The 20726-nt window shown below is 35.5% G+C and overlaps 1 protein-coding gene across 2 annotated transcripts; it reads left to right on the top strand.

The window, feature by feature from the left end:
* Positions 1-11278: 11278 nt before the first annotated feature.
* Positions 11279-19432, top strand: pou1f1 (POU class 1 homeobox 1). Of its 2 annotated transcripts, XM_052565577.1 has the most exons (7): positions 11279-11420; positions 11737-11739; positions 15685-15753; positions 17071-17316; positions 18696-18860; positions 18968-19028; positions 19125-19432. In XM_052565577.1, exons 1-7 carry the CDS (start codon positions 11279-11281, stop codon positions 19333-19335), a joined length of 897 nt encoding a protein of 298 aa, XP_052421537.1. In that variant the 3' UTR covers positions 19336-19432. The 2 variants fall into 2 exon arrangements, with proteins under 2 accessions (XP_052421537.1, XP_052421536.1); XM_052565576.1 differs by lacking the exon at positions 11737-11739 and having other exon boundaries at positions 15592-15753.
* Positions 19433-20726: the final 1294 nt, after the last annotated feature.

The following is a 20726-nucleotide window of genomic DNA, read 5'->3' as shown; positions in this document are numbered from 1 at the left end:
ATTATGCCTCTGATATTAACGACTCTTTAAAATGCGTGTACATTTTTAGGTTCACCACACACAGTATACTTACTATGAGTAAAATAATTAATAATACAATGAATTGTGTTCTTGCACATGCAGATACACATATAATTGTAAAGATACACAATTGTATCTCAGTTTGTGAGTCTTCCTTCTAAAGTAAGAAATAACAGCATCTATCAACAGCATACACATGTGTCAGTGAATTGAGGTCATGCAAAGGGCATTTCTGTGGCTGTTGTTGAGTGCTCTGAATCTTCTGGCCGACATGAAATGCCATTGTTCTGTGTCGTAGTATCCTTTTGAGGTTCACAAGTAGACATTGTCTGGGAAAGCCTTTATTACTGTGACTGAACCACTTTTACCTGCTGTCTGTCTCTGAAGGTCATCTACCATAACTAGACATTTTCTGGGTAAATTACAGATTTTTAGAATTTGCATTTGGAAAAACTTCTTGGGTTACACATGTAACTATGGTTCCCCGAGAAGGAATGGAGTGCTGCATTGGGGAATGCAGCCTGCATGACCGGTGTCTGAAGCACATGTGAAACAATGCCAATTTATTGGTCCACTTGGAAACATAAACAGGCAGGCTGAAGGCATGTCGAGGGGGCGCAGCATCTCGTTCACTCTCAGTGAACCATGGTTATATGCGTAACCTGAGATGTTCCCCTTATTGGGAACTCCATGCTGCGCCCACTAGGGGGCACATTGGGAACAAAATCCATCCAAACCATGCCGAGGTACATGCCTGTCAACCTGGTGGGGGAGGACCAAGGAACCGACAGACATACACCAAGCCTTTCCTCATAGAGAGGCCATGCCACTGCACCACGGGCTGCTCACACAACTTGACAGAAATGGGGAACCTGATTAGATCAAGGGAAACATCCCACCCAAGTTAAGAGCACAAGCCTGATGTAAGACGTGGCCAAAAACTCTATTATTAACACTAGAGGGCTGGGCACTGCTATCCTTGAATAGCAGTTCCCTCAGATAAGGCTGAAGACAGGAAAGATATCAGTGTTTACTTGAGAGAGCTTGTGCCAAGGGTAACCCAAACCAGGCTAGAACATAGTTGCCCTCAGTAACCACCATATTCCAAATCAAAGTAAGCTTGAGCTGGAGCATAACCATCCTCAGACAGCTATACTTTGAGCAGGGACTGCTCATTTAAAACGAGGAGCGGTGTACTCAGTCCAAAATAACTAGACGGGATTTAGAGGGACCACTCACTTAAAAATACCCAGAAGCCTGAAGAGGCAGCCCACTCCTAAACCCGTCTGGCTTAGTACAAGAAGGGACATTCCCCATAACCTCTCTAGGTGCTGAAAACACCCCGGGAAAGAAAGCTTGCAAGCATTTCTCCACAGAGTATAAAAATATATTCACACCCAGCAAGGCTCTTTATACACAATAACATGCATATTAGAGAGGCATGGCCGAGTTCAATATAGCTCTGCCACGGTCTTGCAGGATCAGGCTGAAACTAATTTGTGCTCACACTTCATCGTCATAACAACCCAATATTATCTGCAGCATCTGACAACCTGTTTAGAGAGCGCGTGTGCATCCCGGTGAGCACGATTCACCAAGCACAACATGTTCCTGGATCAACATCCTTGTTTAGACCGTATCATAGTACAAATTGCCTGCTTTTGTCATCTGATCGTGGTCCTATCTATTTATTAGTGCTATTGGATCTTAGTGCTGCGTTCGACACTATTTACCACAACATTCTCTTGAACAGACTAGAAAACTTTGCTGGTATTAATGGAAGTGCATTTGCATGGTTCAAATCGACTTATCTGACTGCCATCAATTCGTTGCAGTGAATGAAGAGGTATCATATTGATCACAAGTGCAGTATGGAGTACATCAAGGCTCAGTACTAAGGCCATTACTTTTCACGCTTTACATGTTACCCTTGGGAGAAATCATCAGAAAGTATGGTGTTAGCTTGTAGCTAAAATCTTGCTTGTTGCTCTGAATGGTTTGGCACCTCAGTATTTGTATGAGCTCTTATTGCACTATATTCCTCCATGTCTGCTGTGTTCTCAAAACTACCTAGAATATCAAAATCAACTGCAGGAGGCAGATCCTTTTCCTATTTAGCACCCAGAGTCTGGAATAACCTACCTAACATTGTTCAGGAGGCAGACACACACTCCGAGGTCACCGTAGCCACTCGAGTCCGTATCCAGATCAGATGGGGGATCAGCACCTAGAGAGGATCTTTACAGCCCTGAATGTCAGCGGAGACCAGGACAACTAGATGAGTCCCAGAGACAGATACACAGTCAAGACCACAGGAAACAGATGATTCTTCTGCACAATCTGACTTTGCTGCAGCCTGGAATTGAACTGCTGGTTTCACCTGGTCAGAGGAGAACTGGCCCCCGACTGAGCCTGGTTTCTCCCAAGGTTTTTTCTCCTCTGTCACTTATGGTGTTTTGGTTCCTTGCCGCTGTCGCCTCTGGCTTGCTTAGTTGGGGACACTTAATTTTCAGTGATTTTGTTGACTTGATTGCACAGATATTATTTAAATTGAACTGAGCTCAGTGATGACAACACTGAATTCAGTGATGAACTGAATTTTTGCATTATCTACACTATTTTCCTATTTAATGCTGTTTAGTTGCTTTGTTACAATCTGTATTGTTAAAAGTTCTACAGTATATAAATAAAGGTGACTTGATCCTGGAACAACATTCCAATCAACTAATCAGAATTGAGGGATAACTTTTCAGGAAATATCTGTTTTAGGCTTATGATCGGGGTTAGGTGCTTCTACACCCTTGTTAATCAGCTATCATTTCAAACTAATTTTAGTGATAAATTATGTGTAGGTTAGGTTTTGGGGTAGGGATTGGGTCAAGTCTATATTTTTGGACAGTAATGTTGATCTAGGACCAACAAAAGATGTTTATCCAGGAACATATCTAACTTGTCAAAATCACGGTGACCTGCGCATCCCACAGATCAAAGTGTTCACCGCAAACTGAGAAAATGTGCCGTGGCAATGTCGAGTCGGTCCGCGAAACACAAACGCTTCATCCCGGATCCCTCGGGAGGGGGAAACAAACTTGAAAGCAGAATATGCCCTCGAGTGTTAGAATCCAAACACGGAGGCACACATTACCTAAGGAGCTGCTCGACTCAAGTGATATACATGGGATCAATAATCCAAAAGAACATCTTAACCCTCCGAGTCCCACGATCTGAGGCTTCGCCGTGCCTCGGCAGCAGCGCACAATGCAAAAGCTCTCGACCAAGACACATGATGCATAGATTGCATGTGTCCTCAAGTGTCAGAAACCTCGGGCACGGAGGCACATAATTTCGACAACACTCACACGCCTTAGTCTATCACATGCACTTCGTAAAGAGGGTGACATATTTAGCAGGTGCCCTTCTATACTTCCGGGCACCCCGTCTATGATGCCATGGGCCAGGTGGACCAATAGATTGGTGTTGTTTCACACATGCTTCAGACACTGGTCATGCAGGCTGCATTCCCCAATGTGCGCAGCGTGGCGTTGCCTAGAAGGGAAACCTGGTGCATTATTAAAACCTGTCATACATTTAAATTGCACAGTTATTTTTGTCCACTCCATAAAGAGAAAAATGTAGATAGGTTAACATCTAGTGTGTTTTGATAGACAGCGTCATGATGTGCAGAGCGTATCTTCCGTCCAAAGCAGCAAGCATTCCTCGTTCAGCCTGTTGCTTAGTTACCAACCATTTCTAAATGTTTCCATCTTACGTTGGTGGACGGTGTGGATGTAATCGATTTTGCTGTGAATTTCATCCTTGTCACCACTCATCGCATTACATATGCACTGATTTTGCTCATTATCATAAAAATATAAAATACGTTATGAGAATGCATCAGCAAGTGAAACAATAACAGGAAATTGTCAAGAAAAGTGAATAAAATTGATAAATATTTCAAGGCTGACTTGCTCTTGACTCACAAATATCAATATTTAGAGGTGAATGCTGCAAACTGCACTGGTTACATGATGAAAATGGAGAAGGTATGAATGAAGCATTTGGAAGCTGCATAACTAAACATTTAAAACTTCACAAACTGATGTTCACGGATGAAAGATGTGAGGTTGAGAGAGACTTTCATACAGGTGGAGCTCCGCTAAACCTCTTTAAACATCACATTTATTTTAACAGTTGTTTTTTAGAGAAATGATAAATGCAGTGCCTTGGGTGAGTTCAGCACAGTTCAGCCGATTGTTGTACTGATGGATTTTTTGGGATGCTTTTTAGTCCACGGGAAAAATATACAGAGAGAACTAAAAGTCAGTTTCTGCTTGAAAGGTAGGCACTTTTTTCCACATTTTGTATAGAATAATAAGTTGCTTAATTCAGTGAGTCATTATGTTTATCTTTTGTGCTGTTTGTTTTATAACTTGAGTGTTTTTACAATTTAGTGAAAGGCCCTGTTAGTGAAAATACATTTGTATGAACCTGTGCCATTAAAGTACTAATATACACTAATATAATGTGTCCTTTAGGGGTAAATAAGGTACACATACTGTCCCAGTGACAGCTTTTGTAACTTTACTGTAGCTATACAGTACATCAAATGAAAAGTCATTTATATAATATTAAAATATGCAGTTCATTAACTAAATAAGAACAAACGAGTGGAAATTAGATTTACTAAAAACTGATAAAATCATGTGGTCACTAGGAAGCTGGTTTTCTGCTTTAACCTTTTAGTACAAGGACTGATGTTGAATATACTGATGAAATTACCATTATTGCCTCAGTTTGGCGTGTTTATGCATTGAAGTCTGAATGACTGATCCCGCTCGGCAGATGTTTCAGGACTTAAACATAAGGTTCTCTTGATATTCATCAGTACACTGGGTTCGGCAATAGATTATGTTTGCATAATGAATTAAGGAATTAGGGCTGGGAGCTGCCGCTTGCTTTGCTCCAGAGCTCTGGCCTGTTTACTTGCAGATGACATTCATCACAGCCCAAGTCAGATGCTTAATGTGCATGAAATGAACACAAGCTACAAGCTCTATTCTAAAGAGTCAGAGAGAAACTTTGTAAGCGACGGTTTCCAGCACTTTAGAATTACTAAATTTAGCATTTCTCATCACACTCTGTGAGAGTGAAAACCAGGGGTAATGACTGTTCACCAATGTAATTAACAACGGCCCATCTCTTCCGTAATTTCCTATTGACCGCGGGATCCGTGCTGGATCTGCCTGACTTTAGATTTGAATTTATAGATGTTTCCTAATGCATAATGAATAGTTTGAATTTGAACATTTGCAATTAGTTCTGTTAACCAGATTTTACCAAAATTGTGAATACAATAAATAAATAAATAAATGGATAGATTAATAAATACGAATGAATAAATTAATAATAATAAATAAATCTTTTTGGAACAGTGTATATATATATATATATATATATATATATATATATATATATATATATATATATATATATATATAGTGCTGTCAAGCTATTAATCATGATTAACTGCATCCAAAATAAAAGATATTGTTTACATAATATATGTATATGTGCTGTATATTTATTATGTATATATAAATACATACACATGCATGTATATATTTAAGAAAAAATATGTTATGTTTACATTTTACAATTGTATATTATATATGTATTATTTTTATATAATATAAATTAAATTAATATAAATAGATATATTGGAAATGAATAGATATATGATATAAAAGTACAAAAATAATTTAGCAATAAATAATACTAGACAATACTGTTCAAATTACTGGTCAATGAGATTTTTAAAAATAAATTAATACTTTTATTCACCAAGGCTGCATTTACAAATACAAAAAAATGCAAATAAATGCAGTTATTTTTTTCAGTTTCTATACATCAAAAAATCCTGAAAAAAAAAAGGCATCACAGTTTCCATAAAAATATGAAGCAACACAGCTGTTTTTAACAGTGATGATATATAAAATATCAAATCAAAATATGCTTTAAATTTATTTTATGTATTTAAATATAATTATAATTCACAATATTACAATGTCTTATGGCATTTCTGATCGAATAAATGCAGACTGGGGTTGTTTTTGTTAAAAAAAAATTCTCAGAACATTAAAACAATCTTACTGACCCCAATTTAATATAAAATAATAAATATAATCAACAAAAACAAAATAGAAATATTGCTTGTCTTAATTTTAAAATCTTATTTATAAACCATCGGTTAGATCTGATGGCTAATAAAAAAAACCTTATTATATTTTAATAATATTATTTTCATTGATTTTCCTGCTTGCCCGCTGGCCTCATCAGAACAGACCTGTGACCCCTTTTGTGGTCGCGACACACCAGTTTAATCAATAAGGGGTTTTCTCCACACACACATTTCCAGAATTAGGAAGGTGTACAGTACATGTGTGTCTTGTGTTCGACGGATGTGATACCTGTGAGAAGGTGTGTGATGCTCATGTTCCCACTGCAGGGCTGGATCATTGGCTGAGGTGTGTGTATGTCAGGCTGGGGCGAGGACCCGGTCAGGACAGGTGCAGGGGCCGAGCGCTGGTCCTCAGCTCATGCTCCCTGCACTAATTAAGTTTAGGGGCTTTGTGTGGCCGTGCTTGGTTACTCTGGCAGGCTACGAGGACTCAGTGTACAGGGATTTACCTATAAGAGATGTAATGAACATGGTCTTACTTCTTCAAATCACATGTCCTTTGTTCATTCTCATGGGAAAGGTTCTTCTTCACGCTCTCCTTAATCATGTGCTTGAAGCCTGTTTTTACTGGGCTTCCTTTCTCTCTCTCTCTCTCTCTCTCTCTCTCTCTCTCTCTCTGCTACACCCTCCATCACAACAGAAGCTTGTAGCTACAATAGGGGTTATTTTAAGAGCAGACACTAACTCACTTGGGACATGTGTTGCACTCACCTCTATTGGTCACTTCCTTTGACAGGCCAGAACATTAGAAGCTGGTGCCACATTACATACTGCAGGGCTTGCTGCAGTTACAAATCAGACTGATGTATTGTTAATAATAATACTTCATTTTTTAATAATAATAATTAATTTCTTAGCTGCTCAATTACTTTACACTTTAGTTTATACTGCATTCATTTAGTATTTCAGCCATTAATTATTCCGTCAAACTGTTAATGGTCATATATGCCATTATTTTGGTGTAAATTTTTTTTTTTCTGCCATTCATAGGCTGATCCCAAAAATATGTCCTTTGTGGTTGCTCTTAGAATACTACTGTGTTTGTTTTCTCTAAGGAGGTTTTGAGAAAGCATGTGTTAGTGATCCTCTCAATGGCAAAAAAAAAAACAAAAACAAAAAAAACATTAAAATCATGCTAATTTTATTTGATCCATTTCCCAAGGTGTTTCTCATTGTCCTTTAGTCTCATCTAATGTACTAAAACTACTAAACTAAATACTGAAATCAAATAAAAACTATATGAGCATATTTTTAAAACCAAAACTAATAAAAATGACACAAATATTAAAACTTTAAATTTGAAATGTTAAATAATGCAATTAAAAAGTTTTATTATATTTTTATTAGTATTATTATTATTATATTATTATTATATTTATTAGTATTATTATTAGTATTATTATTAAATGGGCTATACAGGGCCCTATGAAATCTGCTTTATTTTTTCCCAAATTCCACTTAAATTTATTTAATTTTTTTCATTTAAATTATTCTGGATTCCATTTGTTTAGTTTTTAGTTTTTTTCATTTAAATTTTTTTAGACTAATGTTTAATGATTGAATTGAATGTTATTAATTAGCATGCATATCTAATATATGATTGAAAATTAAACATCAGTTCATTATTTAGGGCCCTATTAAATTTTTTGTTTTTTTCACACCTTTTTTCACTTCCATTTCATTCATCATTCTTCTGAATGCATAAAAACATATTTATTTATTCTTACAATAGCCTTATAAAGTTCCCTGTTGTGCATTTACATTTTTCTGTTTATCAAATGAAGGCATAAAACAAGAAAATGAGACAAACGTTTTTTTTTCTTCAATAAATTAGATTTTCAAGTCAAATTAAAATGTGTGATCATTCCTTAAAAACTTTCAACAGTTGTAGTAATAGTAGTAGGTTATTAGAAGTAGTAGTATTACTGTCATTATACTGAATTAAAGTAATATAGTTCTGCCACAATGTCTTCAAGTTAAACCAAACTTTTATTTTGGTTCAACTTGAACATTTCTGTGTGTATGTAATTTGACGTTAGTTTTACTCATAAAATTCTCATACAGTGTCACTCAGAGCAGTTCTGGAGATGTCATTCGTGTATTTATGTCCTCATTTAGAGAGTTTCCAGATGCTGAAATTACAGTGAGCGTCACATGTTCTTCAGTATGTGTATAGTAAACACAACCGTGTGTCTGCATCATTTATTAATAAAGAGGCACGCAGAACATGAATGATTCAGATTTAAAATGCTTTTTTTGTGGCTTAATATTTACAGATAGTAGTCATATCATGATTTGATTGAAGTGTAACAATGTACTTTTAATGAATTTAATCCAAGCTTTGACAAAATCCATGATATCCTTTGTTAAACTGTAAATTCCATTCTTATGACTGGATTCAACAATTCCGTCCGCATTTTCTTTTTTTAGCCATATGTAGAATTCAGATATGCTTGTTATTAGCAACACTGGTGGCCATTAAGTGAACTCTAGCCAGCAACTCACTTTCTCGTGTGATTTAGTACAAGAAGTTCAATGTAATTCAGGACACTAATAAAAAAAATAAAAATAAAATCAGTACACTGATATACTCACAGCCAAGTTCTTTTTGTTCGTTGAACATCCAGTAGCCATCTACTCTTCAGAGAACGCCGTTCAGATAAATATACAAATATGTGCTGCACGCTTTCCTCTCAATAATGAAATAAACAACAAAAATTGCAATGCTGAGAAAGCAGCAGTTAAGAAAGCATTTAATCATAATCAAACCCTACAAGTCACCGCATCATGTACAGTTAAGGTTAGACTAATCAAATTTACTCTGTTATGATAGACTATACTATATTTTTGATTATATGAAAATGGCTGAGGGAGACTATAGTTTGAATGAACTTTTCTTTGTATAACACACTGGCATTACAGTACAGAACAAGAAGCTCTTGGAAGAGAGTTCTTACGTGAGCTTGAATAAACATCACTTTGTTTTGATTTACTTGAATCCTTTATATAAAAATCAAGTCTTTAGACTTTTATAGACAATCTAAGAGGTTTTGTTACCAGTGTTTGGGGAAATTACTTTTTAAAGTAATGCATTACAATATTGCGTAACTCCCTAAAAAAGTAACTCTTACATTACATATATAATTACATTATATAAACCTAGACATGGATGCATAGTGGTGCATTTTAATCACGCAGATCCATGATTAAGAACTTAATCATTTTCAATACTGCCACATTGAGATGCCTGAAGAAAGTAAAGAAAACATACAGACTGCAATACAACAATTTACAACTCTGATGAGAAATATTCCTCATATCCTCCTCAGTATGCAAAGGGAGAATAGTCTTCAGGCGATTAATTTGTCATTCCGGCACAAACACAAAGAGTCCCAGTGTTGTGTTGACGTGAACTATTGTGTTGTACCTGAGCCTGCAGATGGGCACCTGCTCAGCTAAGCAGAGTGATTTAGATGATCACAAATGAAACAAGTCACAACATCTCTGTCTCAAGACTAGGGCTTTTGGAGCTTATTTTAACAAACACATGAATGTGCCAAAACACACGCAACACAAACTAATTGTCCAGCGACCAGATGGCCAGCAACACACCGGTCAAGTAAACACTCTTACTCGCGTGGAATCAAGCCAAATCATGTTTCACTAAACCAAATGAGAAATTGTTCTGCTGTCGAGAGAATAAATGCATCACAAACCGATCATGCTGACAGCAGTATTTTGAGAACTTAAACATCAACTCAATCATGTTTGCCATGTTTTTTTTTTTTTATTGTATTTGAATGCTTGAGATGAAATTTGAAGCAGTTTGGCATTCTGTAATTCATAAGCATTTTGATATGCTTTAATTATTCAAAAAATTTAAAAGTTTCAGCCCCTTTATAATCATTCTTTTTATGACCTCATGTTAATTAAGAAACGACATGAAATATTTGTGCTTTTAAATTGCCGTTTCTTTTACAAATGATTACATCGAGGCTGTTTAGTAATGAAAAATATTCAAAATTATGCATGTATCTTGAAGCCTACAAAAGCAACAATACAACAATAAGTACACTCTTGGTGCCTAGAAAATGAAATTAAAATATTTATTGATCACACATTGACTTTTTGTGATAACATGCCCCATTAACGCAGCTCACACTTTTATTACAGTTTTTACAGTATTTGTGCTTTTTTTGTAGTAAATCATATGTGTATTTCTATGAATTAGTGAAGGCAAATAAAATATTATAATAATAGTAAAAAAATGTCACCATCGGTGCAGAGAAAATAAATATTTAAATATTAATTGATCAAACTTTGACCTTTCTTTTTTTGACAACATGCCCAATTAGCACAACTATATGTTATGAAACACAATAAAATGTAATTAAACATGTATAAAAATCATGTAAAGAAACTACAAATCATTGTTTTGGCTGACTAAAATCTTGATCTTGAATAAAGAAATATGACACGTTTCTATATATATATATATATATATATATATATATATATATATATATATATATATATATATATAATTAATAAATTAATTTGCTTCTCATAATTATTTATAACTATACCGTGGTTTAATACTTTAAAATCAGGTTGTTGTTTTTTTTTTACTCATGCACTCATAATAACTCCTAATATTTTCCATCATATATTCAATGATAACTTCCTATTTATGTAATCAGGCTAACTCCCTCATTGCATCTAAAATGTATCTCAATGTAAACACATCCTGAAATGGCTAATTAATCTTAAGTCCCATAAGCCGTGGCTTGTCCGAGCTGTCGCTGGTGTTTGTTGGGAGCTCCACACAGTGGAAATGGACAGTATCAGATTGCACCTCTTTGCCCTAATTACCAGAGCTTTGCCTCAGCAGGCCGTCCTGGTTTGTTAACAGCAAAAGCTCATTAAACATGGATGAGGTGGTCTGAGGGGCCTCAGTATAAATACCTGCACACGCCCTGCTGGCGGCACACAGGTGGGACCCTGAGGAGGTGAACAGTCATGACCTGCCAGGCCTTCAGCACCACTGATTCCTTCACTACTCTGAGCGGAGACTCGGCCGCTCTGCCGCTGCTCATGCATCACACCGGAGCCGCAGACTGTCTGCCCGTCACCAGCCACACCGCCAACATGATGCCTTCAGGTGAGTCTCATGCTCTTGGACGATCACACAGTGGGAAAAAAAGTCATACTAAATGCTAATAACAAAATGCACCTAACTGTATAGTGTTGCAGAACTAGGATAGCTAAAGAAATAATTCTATTAACTGTTTAAAAGGATGAGGAATTGTTTACCATATCTTTTGTTGTTGGTACAAACCCATCTGGCATTTGGCAATAATACTAATGCAATGTTTGGCCTGGTGTTTGTCAGGTACAAATCTGCTTTTATTTATTTACAACATGATCAGTTTTCCTATTAGAAAAAATATATTTTTTATTTTTTATTTAAAGCAAAGCCAGTTAAGAAAAAACAATCAAATAATATAGTTATAGATTTAAAATGATACATTTATCAAATGCACTACAGTTAAAAGCCTGGGGTCTTTAAAAATGTTTATGCTCACCAGCGCTGCATTGATTTGACCAAAAATACAGCAAAAACAGCCAAATATAATTACAAACTAGACCAACTGTTATCTAGTTTAATATATTTGAACAAGTAATTTATTTATGTGATGCAAAGCTACATTTTCAGCATTGTTACTCCAGAATCATTCTAATATGCTGATTTGGTTATCAAGAAACTTTTCTAATTATATTTAATGTTCAAAACAGTTGATGTAACTGTGACATGGTTTTTTTTTTTATGAGTAACTATTATAAATGAGTTCATAAATGACTTTTCTGTCAGCTCTGGTTAATTTGTTGCATCCTTGCTCAATAAATGTATTCATTTAATATGTCTGTGGAGGACAATGACTTATTTTTTTAATCTTTGATGAATAGAAAGTTCAAAGAACAGTATTTATGTTTTAAGTTTTTATATTATAAATTACTTTTCTGTCACTTTTGATCAAATCAATTCATTGTTGCTGAATAAATGTATTCATTTCTTTAAAACAAAAATAAAAATAATAAAAAAGAGTGTTGTATCACTAAATAAATCTATCACTATTCTATGAAACATTTCTTAGTGGAAAAACCCAACTCATAGAATTGAAAGAAGTTGCAAACATTACATCTGAAATAAGTGAGAAAGCTGTACTTGTATAGATCCATCTCTGCGGTGACAGCATTCATCCACTGGGAATACTTTCCTTAGAGGTTTTTATGAAAAACACAGAACAAGCTCAAGGTGATGAAAGAGAGACACACTGGACTATAAGCGGATGTCTTTTTGACCTCGTCTATATGATCCTAAAGTTCACGCATTATTTGATATTGTGTCCAGTCCTCACCGCTGTCATCACTCACAATCCGTCTGACTCTCACTCTCAGGAATGACCTTTCCAGAGATCACATCTCTTCATCTCAGGGGAAATGTTTTGGGAGAAATATCACCAAATCAATAGTATATATGTATTTTTATATATGAGAAACATGTATTCTACTTCAATTCAAATCAGAGAAGCAGGTGAGATTGAATAAGGTGTTTTTTTTTTTTTGTCACCAAGGCTGCCTTTATTTGATTAAAATAATAATAATAATAATAATAATAAAATATATATCCTATTTTAAGTATTATTTTTGTAGGTCATTTCTGGTGATGTTAAGCTGAATCATCATTTTCAGTTTCACATGATCCTTCAGAAATCATACCAATATGCCATTTATTATTATGTTGAAACCAGATGTGCTGATTATTATTATTTGAAAACTGATACATTTCAGGATTCTCTGATGAATAGAAAGTTCAAAAGAACGTCATTTGAAAAAGAAAACTTTTTTTATCATGACAAATGTCTTTACTGTGAATTCTGATCAGTTTAGTGCATCTTTGTTGAGTAAAACTATTATTATTATTTTTTTTTAAAGTAACTCTTACTGGTCCCAAACTTTTGAAAGATAATGTAAATTTTGTCCCACGGTTTTTTGTGACACCTCTCACAGTCACTATAGGGAGCAAGAAAAGACAAACAGTAATTTGTTGTAATAAGTCAGAATTATGTAGACGTGGCTAATCGGCTCAATTTGCACAGCTGTTACTTCTCCGCACATAATGATCAAAGCAGACATGTTATTAGTTTGACATGTTGATGGCTAAATTACCATGCTCTTATTTTGCCCAGTTTTGTCTCACACGCGAGAAAGTATTAGTGAAAGTTTGATCAGAAACTCGACGAATTGAGTCAAATCTCTGCTCATTGTTTGCCATAGTAAATCATAGCTCTTATGCATAATTACTGAACTGTGCAATTTAACACGGGCTCTGAGCAAGAAGATGCAAAACTCTCAAATGAAATGTTTTGGCATTTCTATTCACATGCACATATGCCCTCTGTTAACTCAGCCCCACTTACACCTGCGGAAAGTGACTTCGAGTGTCAGAGTATACAGCTATCTGAAGTCTGAAGTGTTATTTATCATAATGTGGTTGTTAATGTATCTGAGCGCTTAACTGCTGGCACTAAAGCAATGGGTGTTTTTAACAAGGCATCAAAGGTTGATCGCTTCATTTCAATGCCAGTCTTGTGCATGCACTGCTGAACAAGGCCGGCCATCATCTTGACGTGAGTGTTAGTGGAGGCTGGTCTCTGAAAGATGTAGCGGTGCTTGTTGAGTTTGATTACCACCCACGGGTTTACTCTGATCTGAACCAAATTCAATTGAATGTTCTGTGCTGCTCTGACAGCCGGAGGTCACTGTGCATATTACCAACTATTATCTGTATTTACATACTTGCTTTCCTTCGTTAAACGAGTTTAATTCTATTTTCAGATGCATTTGATGAAGGAAGGAATTATGCAATCTGGTATTCATTATTACTGCAATAATGAATTATTTGTGTAAATGTCACCTCAGCAGAGATGCGATGAGGTTCGGGAAATGTGGCAGTGCTTCTTCTGCAAATTCAAAGCAAGATGATCAGGGAAACAGGTGCCCATAGTCACATGAATGGGGATATACTGTAAGATTTTATATGTTAGGTTAAGGATTCTAGGGGTGCCATTCGGATATTTCACTTATAGTCCACAAGAGAAAATAATAGTGGAATAAAAAAAAAACGCCTTTTCAAAAGATTCTTGATTCTTAACCCTGGGTTGTTTCCAGATAACAACAAAGAATTGAGAATCAGGGGTATGTAAACTTTTGACCAGCGTCATATTTATCAATTCTACTAATAGTCTATTTGTGACCCATGCAGGCAAAATTAATCTTAATGCACTCATTTTAATTTACAGCAATACACAGCCTAGCAATCCCAATGCTCCAAATAGTAATTAAACATCTACAATTATCTTTATTTGTACATTTTCTGAGAGAATACCTTTTTCTCTGCTCGCTTCTTGCACTGCTGTTGACTGATGATATATGAATCGTGCACATAACGCAGCTTCAGCCGTTATGTTTGATTATTTGTTTTTCTTACTTGAATGCTTTTGCTTAGATGTAAAATGAAGAAAGTAGCTAATGCAATAGGCCTATTTGTTTCTTTCTTATATTTGTTCTACTGTTCTTGATTTTTTGCATCTGTTCTTATTTTTAATATCAAAGATGAAATTAAAAACGGCTTTATTGTGATTATTAATATGGTAATTAATATTGAGAAAGGAAGTGGAGGAAACAATGCAACATTAGCTGGTTTTGCTTTGGAACTTGATTTTTCTCTGAACTGACTTCGCCGACTTCAAACGAGCCAATCATTTTTGTCAGAGTCCAACAAATCATTTTGAAGGCCTTTTAATGGAGAATGAAAATAAAAAGAACTCATAATAAACATTGTGACTCATTTTGCCAGGTGCACAGGTCACATTTTGTCTTGTGGACCACATGTAAACAGATTTTATGTGAAATAACTTCAGGACAGTACTAAATAAAAAAAGGACATGCATTTTGACGATCCCTCTTTATTTGGTAAAATATTTTTTTGTTGCAGAAATGTACTGCGAAGTGTTTGTAAAATTTTGACCGAACTGTATATAGCATACATGTTAAACACTGTGTTATCAAATGTTCACACATTCTGATTTGTGCACTGTAATATACAGTTTATTTCAATTTAAATTACTTTTTAATGTTTTATTCTATTATTTTTTATATTGTTGTTGTTTTTTTTGCACATATATTACAAATATTGCAATATTGCATTGTTCACAGTCATGCCAATAAAACAATAGTGCCTTTTTGTCTGTCAATATCACAGATATTAGTGTCTGGTTTATTCCCCTCAGGTCTGCCACTGGTCCAGTCGTCCAAACGCTCTCATATGCACCTGTCCGCTTCTGCTTTGGGCAATGCATCAGCCAGCCTGCACTACCCAATGCCCCCATGTCACTATAGCAACCAGCAGACCACCTACGGCATGATGGCAGGTACGTCAGGTTACACACAAGTTACACAGGTGATTCAAGTATTGTTCTTCTGTGCATATGCATTACTGTACATCATATACACACACAGAATACAGGATTTAGGATGTGTGTGTGTGTGTGTGTGTGCGGTAATGATGTCTGATCTCTGTCTCCAGCACAGGAAATGCTCTCTGCCAGCATCTCCCAGACCCGCATCCTGCAGACCTGCAGCGCTCCTCATGCCAACATGGTCAACGGAGCCAACTCACTGCAAGGTAGACCTACAACCTGGGAAACACGACAACAACAGAGGACATATTTTCAAAGATCATAGTCAGAAGAAATCATGTATAATCAGAGACAAATAGTTATCCATGACATTGTGCTGGTGTCTGGTGTTATTGTGCCTCACATGACTCGTAGCCTTCTACTAGAAATGTAAGAGTTTAGCAGGTAATTTCAGTGTGTTTGTGCTTCCACCTAGTGTCTGTAATAAGAAATAACAAGTGTGTGTTTAGCGTGAGATTTAGTGGCGCTTACAGATGACTGTCCAAAAAAAAAAAAAATCCGCGGACCTATTTGCCTTCACCTCTTTGCCTATACTGTATTATAACTCATAGAATCATATTCATGTGTATGCGTTATTGTAAATGATTATGTTTAATGTAAAATAAAAAATATAATGTGTGTGAGGCAGGGGCAATATTGCTCTGAAAATATCTAGCCACTAGAGGGAGATGCAGATCAAGAGATTTAAGACACATTCAGAAATATTTTTCATCCCCATTGTATGGATGTAATATTTTGGAAATATTGGAAATATTGGAAATATTGTATATATATATATATATATATATATATATATATATATATATATATATACTTAATTGACAGTCCTCAAAAATAGAAAACTGGTAAAAAAAAAAAAAAAAACTAAAAAGAAAAAAAAATCCAGGTGTTGCATTTTTCTTGGAAAAAAATTGGAAAAAGAGATGATTAAGAAATATTAATATTATACATATATAATATTAAAGCCAACTCAGTTATACATCATCTTCACAAAACATATTAATTTCTCAAATGTGATTTATTACTGAAATTAAACCAGATAGATCTCACAGAAATAGACCTCACAACATCTTTAATACTGAATAACCTTTTTTTTGGCTGTTTGAATCTGTTGTTGTTCAGAATTACGAACACATGATATAGTTTGCAGGGTATTGAAAGATGTCCCAGTGTCTCTTGTAGTCTTTATGGTTAGATATTTTAAGATTTGATCTCCTCGAGTTATTATTCACGCTAACACACAGCCTTGACCTGTGTCCTGTCCCGTAGGAGCTCTGGCTTCACGCCTCTATAAGTTCCCAGAGCACAGTTTGGGTGGGGGCTCCTGTGCTTTGACCCACAGTTTACCGCCGCTGCCCCAGGCCCTGCTCATGGACGAGCCCACCCTAGGAGACATCAAGCAGGAGCTGCGCAGGAAAATCCGGCCCCTGGAAGAGCCGCCCGACATGGACTCACCTCAGATCCGTGAACTGGAGAAGTTTGCTAACGACTTCAAACTGAGGAGAATCAAACTAGGTTTGTCTTCTGAGCTGGACCATATTTTTATAACACTATGTAAAACATTGGCACATCATATTTATTATGTAACTTAGTTTATTTAGCTTAGATGAATAGTTTATATTAGATAAAGTTTATCTACATTCAACTGCACACTTTGTTTGCTTGACATTTGCTTGGTCATTTACACAACCTTCTCTGCCTAAACTGATAACTCTCGGTCAGAATAATCTGCAAAAGTAAACAAGATTAAATGCAGAAAGTCATTTTTAAAAGTAAAACTTTTAATTTGACATTGTTACAAAATGCATTTTTAAAAAGTGTTTAGAAACATAAACCTTTTTTATTTCGTTAATATCCCAACCAGCAAAATACGTTCGAGTTTTGCGAATGTGCACTCTAACATTCAGGACAGAAATGTTTTAAAAATGCTTTTCTTGCTTATGTGAACATCAGAGAAAATATTAAAGGAGTTATAGATTTTTTATTTTTTTTTAAACAATATGGGAACGCTACTTTTGAATGTTGTTTGAAACGTATTATACAAGTAGAAAAGACATTTAAAAGACATTATATGAACATCCAACTTAAATGTTTTATAAAAACTGCATAACATATAGTATAAATAATTTTTGTATAATATACTATGGTATAATGTGGTATAAATAACTTGTTGTGCTAATGTTTTGTTTACATTGCTGAAGACCATATGTTTTAATAAAAAAATTTTTTTAAATTAAATTTCTATTAAAGGGGTTCACCCAAAAAAATTTAATTCTGTCATTAATTACTCAGCCTCATGTCGTTCCAAACCCATAAGATTCATTCATCTTCAGAACACAAATTAAGATAATTTTGATGAAATCCGAGAGCTTTCTGTCCCTCCATAGACAGCAATGCAACTGAAACATTCCTGAGCCCAGAGAGCTAGTAAGGACATTAAAATAGTCCATGTGACATCAGTGGTGCAACCGCAATTTTATGAAGCTACGAGAATTACTTTTGAAAAAAAAAAACGAAATATCTTCTCTTCCGTGTCAGTTTTCTCCAAGGTTTCAGGAGAGCACGATGCATTTAAATATCTTAAATTGTGTCCTTAAAGTTGAACGAAGGTCTTACGGGTTTGAACCGACATGAGGGTGAGCAATTAATGACAGAATTAACATTTTTGAGGTGAACTATCCCTTTAACTTCACTGGAAGAGCCTTGAGGGAATACTACCAGAAGATAAAGCCATAGTTCTGAGAATGTTCCCCGTTAGCTAGGATTATATCAAGTGCAAATAAAATAATCTTGAAGATTTGAAGTACATTAAAAGTGCACAATCAATACAATTAAGCACACTTCTTTTTTCACAAGGGTTAAAGCTTCTCCTAACTTTTAGCGTTGATTGACAGGTTACACACAGACCAATGTTGGTGAAGCGCTGGCGGCTGTGCACGGCTCTGAATTCAGCCAAACCACCATCTGCCGCTTCGAGAACTTGCAGCTCAGCTTCAAAAACGCCTGCAAGCTCAAATCCATCCTGGCAAAGTGGCTGGAGGAGGCTGAGCAAGCCGGTGGTGAGTCAACACACTCCTTATTTATTCACCATCTTATCATTATCCCTGAGTTTTTAATGAAAGCATAAGCTGGCAGAATCACTTCCCTTATTTGTGACTCCCATCAGCTCTTTTTAATGAGAAGATGGGCATGCATGAGCGTAAACGCAAACGGAGAACAACCATCAGGTAAACGGGGAATCTGACCTACACAGAAAACAAAAGCCATTATATCAGCATCTCCCTCTAATTAATACCTAATTAGTTCTTAATTTCCTCCCTCAGTCTTGGGGCTAAGGAAGCCTTAGAAAGGAATTTTGTGGAGAAGAGTAAGCCATCATCTCAGGAGATTGTGCGGATGGCGGAGGGTCTCCATCTGGAGAAGGAGGTGGTGCGCGTTTGGTTCTGTAACCGCCGGCAGAGGGAGAAGAGGGTCAAAACCAGCCTACATCACAGCTCCTTCATGGCCAAAGAGACCGCAGCCTGTAGACCTTGAAGATCCAGGGTCTCAGCGATGCTGATGTGTGACTAGCTACTGGCAAAAAAAAAAACACCACCAACCTTTGGCAGTGAGTGGGTTTATTGTACCGATTCACCAGCAGGAGTACTGGATATGCTGTAGGGACCCCAAACATTTATTTGATCACACTTAAGAATGTCTGAATGTTATATCATCAAATATCAAACCAAAATATCAAATCAGTTTGAAAAAGGTTGTATTTAGAAGATGCATGAAGTCAGTTCTCCTCAAGTTCACACAGGAGTCCTATCAGAGCAATTAGAGGTGTGGAGAATCACATTAACTAATTTGTGAATATATGATCCACTAACGTTTTACAAATACTTAGTGCCACAATACTATTTCTTGTTAATGAACATCCAGTTTTATTGTTTAAATCCCGAATTTCTGATGACTTTTGTACAGAGCCCCGAACATGACATGCAGGAAGAAATAGTGGGCTATTAGTAAATTTACTTACTAATAAATAGTAAATCGAGGGAACGCAGTGGTTATCGTGTGCATGTTTTAGTTCATTGAGGGAACGAATTAGTAAATTGTGCGGACAATTTATTTATTTTTTGTTGCATGTCATGTGCGGGGCTCCGTACTTTAGTTTTATTTGAACAGGTCATAATAAATGGCAGTCGGTGTCAGATTATGACATTCATAGATTTAAAGGGGTGCTTTTAGTGTCCAAATACAATTTTTATTTAATTTAATGTTTTTCAACTTTGACAGTTTGTTAAATATTGTGTTTAAAAGGGTTAAAATAAAGTTATAATGCAGTGATATTTATACATTTGTGTCCAAATTTTATTTTATTATGTTTTCTAATGAATAAGACCATTTAAGCAACCCCTTCACTAGAATTGAACCTTGAACTATTAAAAGACAACATTTTTCACATTTATTTTTATAAAATTGTTTTTGCTCTAAAATGGGATACGTGATTTCTTTATCACTATTTTTGGACCTGAAGATACAATTTAAAATTGCTTATAAGGGCAGAAAAGCATCTTGATCCTTTTTAAAGTATTTAAAATAATGTATTAATCATTCATATATTTAAATGCATTCCAATCAAAGTTTAATTTATTAGCAAAATATGCAAATATTCTGAAAGCATATCCTGGAAACGTGTCATTGCACTGTAGATTTTTGTATGAAGCAAGTAAACCTTTTTGTGATGTAATTTGTAAAGAAATTATAGATTTGTCCAAATAAATGACTAATAATGTGGTCATGCTTGGTCTGTCATATTATCATAAAATCCTGCATGTCATTAGCTGCTCTATAAAGCAAACTGTGTTAGGCATGACATTTACATGCTTCGCATGAATTGTAACAACATGGTAAGTGTGTTGTGATTCAGATTATTAGATATA

The sequence above is a fragment of the Carassius gibelio genome, chromosome B9 (assembly GCF_023724105.1).
Source record: "Carassius gibelio isolate Cgi1373 ecotype wild population from Czech Republic chromosome B9, carGib1.2-hapl.c, whole genome shotgun sequence".
In the NCBI taxonomy this organism is placed as follows: Eukaryota; Metazoa; Chordata; class Actinopteri; order Cypriniformes; family Cyprinidae; genus Carassius; species Carassius gibelio.
This window is presented reverse-complemented; position numbering and strand designations above follow the sequence as displayed.

Coding starts and splice junctions, on each gene's coding strand:
- pou1f1 (XM_052565576.1), top strand. CDS start 11,279: ATGACCTGCCAGGCCTTCAGCACCACTGATTCCTTCACTACTCTGAGC. Junction 18,861..18,967: donor GGAGGCTGAGCAAGCCGGTG/GTGAGTCAACAC, acceptor GACTCCCATCAG/CTCTTTTTAATGAGAAGATG. Junction 19,029..19,124: donor AAACGGAGAACAACCATCAG/GTAAACGGGGAA, acceptor TTCCTCCCTCAG/TCTTGGGGCTAAGGAAGCCT.